A 12,891-nucleotide genomic window follows, 5' to 3' on the forward strand; every position below is an offset into this window, starting at 1 on the left:
GGGCACTGGGGGGCCGGGGGTTGGGGGAAGAGCAGCACTGGCTGCGAAAATCCCGGAAGGCTGGGTTCCTTGGAATCAGAGAGAGGAAAGGGGGCTCAGAGCCGAGGCTAGCGGGCTAGACCTCACCTCCCCACCTTCAGCACAAAGATGACCCTGTGAGTGAAGCGAGGTCGCGCCTTCCGGCCCGGCCCTCGAAGCGCAAAGCCTCGGCTTAATGGACAGATGATGGGCCAGCCCTGCCACCTCCTGAGCCTTCCAGCGCCCAGGGAGTCACTGTCTCGCCATCAGGCCGCCGGCCCTGGCGGCGAGGGCGAGCTTAGAGCCTCAGGAGACGCTTGGAAAGAGGAGGCGGAGCAAAGCCAAACTTGCAAGCTCAGGCTGGAGCAATCTAGAAACCTTTCTCAATCAGGAGCCTTGACATCAGAGAATGGGTCCTTCAGCATCTCTTCTGAGACGTCTGCTAAACAGGTGCTCCTTCAAGAATAGCGGACGAGCAAGGGACGTTCTTTTCCGCACCGAGCTCTTATTCATCCTTAAAGACCCAAAGCTAACAGCACTTCCGGTAAGATGCCTGATTTCCTCTCTGCTCCAACCTACCCCCAACACCGACTTTTTCTACTCACCACGTTATTAGAATCAAAAAGGGCCACAACTAGCTCCTGTCCTCATAGAAAGTCTCATTTACATGCCTAAATCATTGCCCTTGGGAACTGGATCTTTACACCCCCAAATTACAAGTGTCACACAAGGCACACACTTCTTTCTCCACAGTTGGTTGATCCAAGGACCATTTCTTAGAGGGGGGTCTGCTCCCTGATAAGACAGAGCAAGCCTAAAAATCTACCGTTTCATGAAGTGGAACTTCAAGGTATTTCTAGGCTGCATCTGTCATATAAAACTGAAGATCACCCTAGCTTGAGCTCCAGAAGGGTTCTTCTTAAAAGAAATCTGCATCTTAATAGATGTTTCCTCGCTCAGAGTGGGGTTCCGAGAATTAGGCAATAAATGTTCACTATGCACTCTGAGATCATTGCTTAAAAGGTTTTCTCTCTGCCAAGTATTATTAAAAGGATAGGGTTACATCATCACAGGCAAAGACAGTGTTGTAGGACTCGCACAAATAGGAATGAAAGACCTTATGAGGCTTTGGGAAATACTTTTAATCTAATAAGCCACATTCCATAAAAGTTAAACTGTTATCTCAGTTTGATGTTCTACAAGTGTCATTCACAGGTACAAAATCTAGTGTATGTATTAACTTTGAATAACTGAAAACCATTCAAGTATTAGAAACAAGTTTCTGAAACAGCTTAGGGTGTAAGACCAAAGTTCTTCCCTTGTTCAGTGGTACCTTTAGTTTTGAACCAAATGTAGATACAAAAGAGATTATAGAAATACAAAGTACATTTGAAATTTAAGGGACTATAAATCTTAAAGTCTCCCATTTTCAGTTTTAGTCTCAACTGATCCATTAAAACAGGAAAAAGACATGTCATTATGGATAGAATTAAGATTTTGAAAATTAAAAGATGAACACTAAAGGTCATGTCAGAACAAAATCTAGCATCACGTCACATTTCCTTAGCCATTACATTTTAGATGAGCAATCAAAAGATGCTGTTTTTATAGACATGAACTGTTAGTGTCTGCTTCTCTTATCAAGAGTGCATCTTTTTCTAACATAGCCTCTCAGTAGGGAGAGGCTACATGTCAGAGTTAATGTGAATCTTTCTACACTTAAAAGTGGCACACTCGTGCTCGCTTCGGCAGCACATATACTAAAAAGTGGCACACAACTCCCATCCTTGAGCTTCTACCTTAGTAGTGGAGTTAGACCCTGGAACACTGGCAGGAATTAAATGCTACTTGAAAAGAAACATGCTAATACTTCTAAAGTAGTACTTTAAAAAGAATCCTTGGAAATTTCAATTCCATTCATCCTTTGGCCTTACAAATGTGAACTCTCATGCATGGGGGAGGAAGAGTACAAGGTCTGGAGTCAGAGGCCCAGCTCTAAGACATGGTTCTGTCCCATTCCAGCCATGTAATCACTAACCTTCAATTCACTTATTTGTAAGGTGGGGATAAGAGTTCTTAACTCACAGAGTTTGAAAAGAGGATTATTAGGAAATAAAATTTAGCAAAGTACTTGGTTTCAATAGAAGTTTTTGTTTTGTGTTTACAGTGTGCATATAATAGGTGCACTTGAAAATACGAAACCACTGTACTTATTATGATATATCAGATTATGGTAAAAGAGTACAAATGAGAATACGTGATTAAAATAAAATCCTGCAGGGGTGGCTGAGTGGCCCAGTTGGTTAAGTTTCTGACTTCAGCTCAGGTCATGATCTTGTGGTTTGTGAGTCTGAGCCCCACATTGGGCTCTGTGCTGACAGAGCTCAAAGCCTGCTTCAGATCCTCTGTCTCCCTCTCTCTCCACCCTCCCCCCTCCCCTCATTCTCTCTCCCTCTCCCTCCCCTCTCCCCCCTCCCCTCCATTCTCTCTCCCTCTCTCTCTCAAAAATAAACATTAAAAAAATAAAATCCTGGAGGTTATTACCTTCAACTGAAAAAGTCACAGGTTTAATTTAATACATGAAATATTGTTTTAGGAAGGATGGAGCAAGGTTTCTGAAGCAGCTGGGAAATACTCTGGTCCAATATAGACACTAACCCTGATTAGGCATTAGTAAATCAGGTTACACATTCTGGATTGCCATGGCACACTGTCAGTTTATACTGGATTAATGAATTTAAAACTGACACATTCATAGTAAAGAAGAGTTACAGACAGAATTAGAGTGAGGCTTACCCCCAAGTTTACTCTGTGATTACTGAGAAAAATTGTAGGTTTTTATATTTAGTGAAATTTCAAATATATTTACCACATTGTCAAAGACACCTAAACTATTAATATCTCTAAGAGTATCCATTAACATATCAAAAGAAAAAATGCCACACAAATACTTATTGGAAAACATACATGATAAAATAAAAATGATGCTTTACATTAGCTTTTCTTTCGGGCCCTTATTATTTCCAAAAGTGGAGGGCATGATTCTTCAAATCATAAAACTGATTTGTTATACTTTTATGGTTTTATTGAATCCTTAGAATCTATTATAACAGGGGTCAGCAAATTTTTCTGTAAAAGGCCAAACAGTAAATATTTTAGGCTTTGTGGGCCATACGGTCTCAGCGGCAACTATTCAACTCTGCCACTGCAATGCAAAAGCAGTTACAGATATTACGTAAACAAATGAGTGTAGCTATGTTCTAATAAAGACTTTATTTAGAAACACTGAAATTTGAATTTTATATCATTTTTCTGTATTAGGAAGTATTTTGGATTTTCAAAGACCATCAAAAAGCGCAAAAACCATTTTTATAGTTCACAGAACTTCCTTCCACAAAAAACAGGTATAGGCCAGATTTGGTGCATGCTCCATAGTTTGTCAACCCCTATATTATCATGACCAATTAAAAATTACAAGTTTTACTGGTCTTTATAGGCTAATTCAATATCTGAGACACCATCAAGGATTACAGTGCTTATGACATCCTTTATTCAATTCACATAGAAAAGCATGCAGTATTAATGTAAAACAGTACAGTATTAATGTAAAATGTTCAGTGCACATTAGATAAACAAGTCATTAGCATACAAACCATTTTGAAAGGCCTATATAGGCATACCAAACATGTTTAGAATATACTTTTTCGGAGCCCAAATTAAAAATTGTGCTTAGCTCACCTATTCTCATCTCCTTAACATTCTTCATGAAAAAAATTTTTATCCTACATAAAAGATATTCTATTAGCCAACTAAAACTTTTTTTTCTTAAGTAAGGAAAACAGTGCAAGCAAGAACGCTACCATGCATACAGTTTCCACAAAGAATGGTAACATGCAAACAAGAACTTGATCACTCCAAAAAAAGCCCCACCAGGATAAAAGTGGATCAAGAACTTGGCAAAGGGCAGTTCTGCACCTGTGTATCTGGAACAATAAAGCTACCATGTTTAGGATCCTCCAAACCCAACCGTTCTGTGCCTTCTTTCCAAAGTAGGCTCAATTTCTGATTTTCGACGCACACAAAAAGATGAGCAAATGAAAGCTACCCGATATAAAACAAATATTTTCATATACAAAACGTATTCTTTCATACTAGCAAAATGTTTTCACAAAAACTGGACAAAACACAATGTTAAAAACGCAAACATACATAAAACCTAAAAAAAAAAAAAGCAAATGAATACTGGACTAAGCTTAGAGTGCTATTTTTCCACCATGGCCTTGCCTAAAAGTTGGGCCATCACTAAACATAAATAAAAAGGGGAAGGCAAAATAATTTCCACCCAAGGAAAGCTTTAAAGAAACTCAAGGGTCTTATAAGCAGTGTGTAGACAATATGAAAAGTTTTATTTAAGAAATCCACATTCTGAAGACAACTGAGGCTCATTTACAGGCCACTGTATCTAACAGCTAAATCAAGACTCAAGAAAACAAAATACACCCAAACCAGATACATACAATATTCATTAAAAGAAACCCTCTCCCTACCTTTTCTGATTAAAAAGATCCCCAAATGAAAATGAAAAAGGACAAATTCTTTAAAAGTATGCTGGGTACAGGCTAATTCACCATTCTGACTTGACACTTGACTACAGATTATCAATTCAAAATTGTACAGAACTTTTATGAGGGAAAAAGTAACTTTAAAAACTTATATTCCTCTCAGGACGAAAACACAAATGACACCTTTCTAATGAGTCAACTTTTCGTTGCTTTTGATGGGCTGGCATTGGAAAGACTGCTCTGGATTTTTCTTTTCGTTGACTGATTGATATTTTTATTCCTCTTTTCAGGCACAAAAGAAGTAGACCAAGGAGACTGAAGGTGGTTATGAAGACCATGCATCTCTGAGGTCATCTTAAACAAAGATGATCCAAACCTCTGATCTTCAAATAGCCGGTGTGAACTGCTTAACAAAACACCCTGGGAAAACTCAGTCTGAAACAAACAGCTCGGTGGTTTGATTTCATTAGTTCCTGGGTTAGAACTGGTATGGAGTGAAAAATCTTCACTCATTTCTTGGTCAGATGGAGAGAGGAGAAAAAAAGAAGTGGGTTTCCATTCATTTCCATTTTCTAACTGATCAGTAGTTAGAGAACCTTTGGAAAGGTTTGGCTTAGTTCTTTCATCCAACTTATCTGGTTCCTCAAGAAATTCACTGCCTTGAGAGGACTTTGATAACCCATCCAAATCTACTGACTTAAAACCGTTATTACAAGGGCTCTTGCTGTTGTCTGACTCCGACATCATTGAATCCAACTCCGATATTTTGTCAAGGTAAGCTGCGTCCATTGATGCTTCACTGGATGTTCTTGTCCGATTCATTTCAAAACAGCGAATAGAATTCAACCTTTTGGATATGCATGAGCCTGATTTCTCACTTAATTTTAAAGAAATTTCTCCAACAGAATTTGCTATTGTGTTTCCCTCTGAGCTTTCAAAATCCAAGCTCTGGGCATAGCTCGTGGAACAACAATCCCAAAACCCTGTCTTTGAGGAAGTAAAACATTCTGATTTCTTTTCATTTTCACTTCTATCACCTTCTGATGAATCTTTAGTACAAACATTTGAAGAATCACAAAAATCATCAAACACCAATTTTCTGAGATGGTTTGAGTGCTTTTTGGAACCCACTGCTTTGACCACAGAGCTCTCTCTATTTTCTGGAGTACTGAGCTGAAGGCAACTAAGGGACAAAGGAGTACAAGGAGCTGGAAGATCATAAAGTTCTTCATCTTTGTAGGGTATACAATCACTTGGCTTATTACCCCATTCTCTTTCCAAGTAAGTATCCATACTTGTATCTGTCACATCTAACATTATTTCCACCCGTTTCTGATACAGGTCTTTGTTCTTAGAACAATTTGGTTCTGTTTTGCTGGTGCTTTCCTGCCTGGCAGAACTGCTGGAAGGCTTTGGCAGGTGAGAACTTGAGGTGGATGAGCCAAGCTGCTTTCTGGCACCATCACCTTGATTCTTTGATGCCATATCCTCCTCACCGCCTAGGCTCCCCTTGCCATCTGTAGAAAGTGCTCTCTGGCAAATGGAATTTATAGCTTCCTTCTCTTCGCTTGAATTTTTTAGCTGTGCAATCTGAGATTCTAGTTCCTCTATATATTTATCACTTCGTTCCAGGGCTTTCTTGAGGCGATTGGTTTCACGTTCATGCTGTTCTACTTTGGACTGAAGAGCAGCTACTGTAAACCTTCCAAACCTGCAAGGAATGGAAGGACAGTTAACTTTACAGTTCAAGCTTTTTTCTTTCTTTTTCAAAGTTAAGGGTGCAAACTATGTCAGCCCATTCTAATCTCACATACCAGTGACCTTTCAGACCAGTCGATGGAACAGTTCAAAAGCAATACCAGACAGATGTAGTATCTTCAAAAAAGAGTTTCTGCACTGTATGTAATAATATGCATATGATAATACTGGCAAAGATCTCGTAGGATACTTTTGTGGTCAAATAAGACTAGTAATGGCAGAGAGGCAGAAACTCACTGCTGACTTCCCTTCCAAGAGCTAGCTCTATCAATTCAGCTCATATATGCATGCAGGGTTATCCCCTAAAACAATGGCAAAGATTTATGATAACATTTGAACAGTGGTCCACATCTTGAAATATTTACATTCAATCATTTTCCTATCGTACAGCAGTGTTTTACAATACATTTCTTGTACAATGTCACCTTGTCAAACATAAAATGCCAATTTGAAATTCAGAAATCTTAGCAGTCCCAGCAGGGGTGGTTTTAAATACTTATTTGGACCCTTTCAATTATAGCCACCCTTGATCTGAAGCTTTTACTTGGCCTTCTGAACACTGGGCTTTAATTCATTTCATTTCTACTTATTTTTGGCATTTTACAACTGTGTGGGACATCAATCTCATTTCTTCCAACTTTGAAATACAAAGTCAGTACCTGTGGTTCCAATATATTACGCATAAAAACATTTTTACATTTCCTGGAAAGGAACATTTTGGAGAGTAAATGAAAAAGAACACATCAAAAATTCACTTCTTTTACTCAGCATTATCTTGTTTTCATTATTCCCTTAAGAATGGGTACTGGGTTCAGCTCAGAAAACACTTCTGAGCACCTAGTATAGGCTCATGGTATTATCCAGAGTGGGGGATACAAAGATCAATAAGACTGTCCCAGCTCCAATGGATATAAAATGTCTACCTTAAATTCCATCTGAACACCAAAGAAAATTCCATCTTTCAAGAAAACTGCTTCTTACAAGCCAATAAACGTAAGCCTTACATTCTAACCCCGTGAAAGATATTTCTTGCCACAGAAGTTCTTTTAAAAAGCCTCCTTTTAATCATCTTTTTGATGACTTAAATATTGATCCATCTTGAAGAATTCACGGATTGTCTGGAGGGAAGTATTTGAGAAGGTAACTTCTTCTTCTTCTTCTTTTCAGTTTACTTACTTATTTTGAGTGAGCGACAGAGAGTGCATCTGCATGCGAGCAAGTTGGGGAAGGCCAGAGAGAGAGGGAGAGAGAATCCCAAGCAGGCTCCAGGCTGTTAGCACAGAGTCCTATGTGGGGGCTTGAATCCACGAACTGTGAGATCATAACCTGAGCCAAAATCGAGTCAGACACTTAACCAACTGAGCCACCCAGGTGCCCCAACAAGGTAACTTCTACAAATTGTTTCTACCTATGGGTTTATCTTTTTCTTCCATTTCCCCCTAATTATAAAAGTATTACAAGTAAGAAAATGTACTAGGCATTAAAAAAAAAAACAAAAACATAAAGGAGAGGAAATCCACAGCAACTACCTTTTAGAGTCAACCACTACATGTTGTATGCCTCTCACTCAATGCCCAACACCTTCTCCTACATACAGCCCAATTCATGCTATAGTTCACTCCGACACAATCCCTGCTCTGGCTGGTCACTAAGAGTAAAAAGTGGGGCAAAGGTAAATATAGATTCATAAAATCTCAGAGTTAGAAAGGGCCTTAAAAGACACAGTACTGAATATTGATCTACTCATTGCAACTAACTGAACTCCCGGAAAGAGCACACTCCGTTCTAAAAAACAAAGCAAAAACCACAGGTATAACAAAAACAAAACCAAATACAATAATAAGCCTCCCTATTTTAAAGACAAAGTTTACTACTATGAATATCTGGTTAAATGAATGCTAGTAGTTTTTCTTTCTTTGTTAGAGACAAATGTTTGGTTTGTAAATGCTATAGTTGAAAGAGCTGTAGTTTCTGTGAGAGAATTTTAAAGAGTGAACAAAGATCTTAAGGACATCAGCAAAAATGTTAGTGAGTTCTTGACTGTAACCACTGTGGCATAATCAAATAACCCACATATTTTTAAATGGAAAAATTGTGTATCATGTTTTTTTAATGCGAACGGCAAAAGTGACAGCCTTAAAATTAGCTTATCAAAAATTTTTTTCTTAAGTGCAATTTTTACAATAAAGGTAAACTCAAATGAAAAAAATCAAACGATTTAAAATCGAATAATGTTACTAGATAGTAAGTCAGCTACTACCAAAGGATGTCCTTGGGAACTCAGAGGCTTACATAAGGAAAGACAAGTGACAAATAAGAAATGTTTCCCAAAATATTTATAGTTTCTTATTCTAGGTTTCAGCCTGGAATTTCAAATATAATGTCACTTTAAGATGCTACATTTGCCCCTATGTTTATTTTTAAATTATGTTTTGAAAAGAAGCAAGTTAATAAATGGTTCTGAGTTGAAGTCAAAAGGACAGCCCTAACCATGTATTGTGTTACTTCAGAGAGAAAGCTGAAGTGCCATGAGAACTAACAACAAAGGCCAGCAATGGAGCACATATGACAGGGACAAGCAAGCAGAAGTCACTGATGGAGCTGGCGGTTTTCTAAAAGGTCACTGCCCTCAATTCCCCAAAGTTCCATTTCAATACTTTACAAGTCTATAATACTCTGAGTGATCAGACCTTTTTACCATGCTAATAAGAGGCTTGTACTGGTGGGCAAACTAACAGAAATGTACAGTGAAAGCCATGGAACTGATCAATTAATTAATCAATCAATGTAATCTGTTTTTGTCTCTCTCTCTCTCCAATTAAAATATAAGCTCCAGGAAAGCAGGGAGTTTGGCCATCTTATGTTTACTGCTAGCCCCCTAGAACAACTCCTGGTATACGGTAGTCCTCATTAAATACTTCTTGAATAAATGTTATTTTCTTACTTTAAGATGCATCAATGCCTGACACAGCAAGACAGAGCCAACACCGCAGGACAGGATGGGCCGAAGGTCCATGGGCCTCTATTACATGTAAGTATTATGAGTTGTTATATTACTAAATTGAATGTTTCATACTTTGGACTGTTTTTCTTTCTTTTTTTTTTTTCACTGACACCAAAGAAAGCAACAGAGGACAACATATACACAGTACAGTTTTGTGGGTTTTTTGTTTTGTTTTTTACTACAGGTTTGCCATCTTATACTGCTTCCAAAAACAAAAACAAAAACAAAAAAAAACAAAAAAAACTTGCACTTCAACCTTAGCAAAAGAATGGAAACATATAAGACTTTGACATAGTTATTAGGAATTTTTAGCTTACAAAGGTATCTATATTAAATTTGGCAAAGAGAAATTAATCAAGTCATATAGAAATAACAATTAGGACTGCATATCTGATGCGATACTTCCATAAAAGAAGACAATGAAGATAATGGCTTATTTAACTTTGGGTTTTAATACTCTGATTCACACTAATTCCAGATATTTCCAGAGTACATAACATTAAATGAATCAATGCCAAGGCAAGCCGGAGGGAATTCTAACATCATTTACCATACTTCCTTTTCCTGAGCAAATTTCAAAATGGAGTATTTTTATAAACATTCCATTAGAGACCAAAAGGCTTTGATTTTCAAAGTAGCAGTGATGGCCAAAGGCTTCATTATGTCAGAGAAAACCTCGTAAAGCAGTGTGGGAGCTGCAACTGATATACCAGAAGTATGTTCTGCTAGAATCTAGGAGAAGCTTAAAGGATTTTTCAGCTTGCAATGCTAACTGATATATACATTCTGGATTAGGGCTCCTTGTCCAAAAAGCTACAGAGGTACAAGATTGTTCCTGTCCCTATTAGCAGTAAGAGAGATAAAAGTCCTATTGGTTTGACCTCTGAGGTATTATAGAGTAGAGCGTCTTTAACAATGAAAAGTTCCTCAGTCCGCATTTTCTCATAGCCCATCACACAGGAGTAGTAAGATGTGCTCAAAGTACCAAAAGACCTAACCTCTAGTGCTATGCTGCCATTAACTATTTGTGAAAACTTGAGCAATTAACTTTGCGTCTCTAGTTCTCAATGGCATCTCCACAAAAGGGATAAACGCATCAAGCCCAGTGGGTTGCTGAGACCACTAAACTTCAGAAACATCTTCAGGACACAGGGCGACACCAGGGAGGTGAATCTACCTGCCTCCCATGTATCTTTGATTTCACATCTTTCCCTTACTTGCTCGCTGAGGTAGTAACTGTAAAAGAAAGTGAAAGCAATCTTTGGATCTGGATCAGCTTTTATAATCTGGCCTACGTGACAGTTTTCCAGCATAGATATCCTTGCTGTACATGGTTCTTATATGCGTAAATTTCAGTTGCCACAGTTCAGTTAAGTAACCCCAGTCACTTAACAATGTGGTTCACACTTACCACATTATATTAGCTGTGACTAACTGCATGAAACTGCATAAAATAAAAATCTCACTACTCGCTTTTCAGTTCACAAAACACTACATAAATAACAGATGTGCATCAGTGACCAATCAGGTCACTTCTTTCAAAGTCTGAAAGTGATTGGTCAGTCTGCATCTGTTATTCAGTTCACAGACAGACAGCAAAACATGTAGTGCTGCCACATACATTTTACAAGGATGAATAATCAAAAGACAGAACTGGCCAACAAAAACGGTGGACCAAAGAAATGTAAAGTGATCAATGCTAGAAGTAAAACTGGATCCATTTGTAAATGTAGTTACTGAAGATCTGACCACAGAAATGTTGAAACTGTCACTATTTGAGAGACCCTAGCAATGCCAGAGGAACTTGGGAGCGGCAAACTTATCGACATAAATAAGAAAAGTAGTTGTGATGAAAAGAATAAAGATGTCTAGAGGAAGTGACAGGCTGGTAAAAAACTTCACATTAAGGCAATATGGAGATATTTCACGACATTGAAAGCATTAAGGATAAAATGTTGGGAGCTGATGCAAACTTAGGAGTATGGCAATTCGTCAAGGCATCAGAAAAGATACTGGCTTCATATCGTAAGTTATGATACAAAGACAAGCACTATTCAGATTATTCTCCACAGGTTTTTTTACAAAGAAATACCTTAATTTGCAATGTTTCTAATGTTTTAAATTGTACTGTGTAAATATTAACACACTAATTAGTTTTACTATTTATCTCCATATACATTTATAACTGATAACAAGAGATTTAATGTTTTGACAAAAATTATCAAAGTTTATAAAGCAACTTGGTTTACTCATTGATGATTAAGATTACTTTTCATGGTTTTAACCTGAATAGCCTTTTTGTGGTCATACACAACTGTGCAAAGTGAGGATCACCTATCCTAAAGGAACAGTTGATATGTAAGAAAACCAAGTAAACTTATGAGTCTTGAAATTTTTTTTTTGATTTATTTATTTTTGATAGAGAGAGACAGAGCACAAGTGAGGGAGGGGCAGAGACAGAAGGAGACACAGAATCTGAAGCAGGCTCCAGGCTCCGAGCTGTCAGCACAGAGCCTGATGTGGGGCTCGAACTCACAAACTGTGAGATCATGACCTGAGCTGAAGTCGAACACTCAACTGACTGAGCCACCCAGGCGCCCCAGTCTCGAAATTTTTTTAAAATAACTACCACTTACTTACCCTAAAAAAGAATAACCCATTCACAGGGGGAATTTTATTGTAGAGTTGCCTGTCTATATAACTGCCAATTGCATATCTTCTCATTTTGAGTTTTAGATATTAGAAAAATATCTTATTTTAAACAGAGGAGAGGTAGGGCTTGGAAGGGAAGAACATCCCATTATTTCTTTCCCATTCCTAAGTATTTTCTTCTAAAGCAAAATTCACCAGTGAGAGATTCCTTAAATTTGCAAACTCCTGTCTTTGATTACACATAACTTAAGTGAGTAGCTTGTAACATGAGCTCTTCAGGAACATGAGTTTTGACAGGAGTGGGAAGAACAGGGACAGGCCCAAGTACTGTGTTCTGCCTTGTGCTTATGTGTGCAAGGTGGGTAAAGGGGCATATTTCAAGGAAAGAGGGCAGAGAGGACCAGGACTGTAAGAAGCTCAAAACTGTATGTGGTGGTAGGGGCCTTTCTCTCACCTGCTTCCAAAGGGTCATCTCTGTGTTCACCCATATCTATCTTACTCTTGTGTATGTGTCAGGAGGACGGTGGGGACATTCTGTCTTTAAACTACTAGGGATGGTGGGGGGCGCCTGGGTGGCTCAGTTGGTTAAATGTCCGACTTCAGCTCAGGTCATGATCTCGCAGTTTGTGAGTTCAAGCCCCGTGTCAGGCTCTGTACTGACAGCAAGCTCAGAGCCTGGAGGCTGCTCTGGATTCTGTCTCCCTTTCTCTCTGCCCCTCCCATGCTCACACTCTGTCTCTGTCTCTCTCAATAATAAATAAACATTAAAAAAAAAAATTTAAACTACTAGGGAAGGGGCGCCTGGGTGGCTCAGTTGGTTGTGTCTGACTTCAGCTCAGATCATGATTTCATGGTTTGTGGTTCGAGCCCTGTGCCGGGCTCTGTGCTAACAGCTCA

The 12,891-nt window shown here is 38.5% G+C and overlaps 1 protein-coding gene across 1 annotated transcript in view; it reads right to left on the reverse strand.

Moving 5' to 3' along the window:
• Positions 1–4,388: 4,388 nt before the first annotated feature.
• OBI1 (ORC ubiquitin ligase 1) overlaps positions 4,389–12,891 on the reverse strand; it is a 40,188-nt gene continuing 31,685 nt past the window's right edge. The window contains exon 6 of the mRNA XM_015061834.3: positions 4,389–6,291. Within this exon, the coding sequence (XP_014917320.1) occupies positions 4,776–6,291 (1,516 nt within the window). The 3' untranslated portion in view covers positions 4,389–4,775. The remainder of the gene's footprint in view (positions 6,292–12,891) is intronic.

This window comes from Acinonyx jubatus, chromosome A1 (assembly GCF_027475565.1).
Source record: "Acinonyx jubatus isolate Ajub_Pintada_27869175 chromosome A1, VMU_Ajub_asm_v1.0, whole genome shotgun sequence".
In the NCBI taxonomy this organism is placed as follows: domain Eukaryota; kingdom Metazoa; phylum Chordata; class Mammalia; order Carnivora; family Felidae; genus Acinonyx; species Acinonyx jubatus.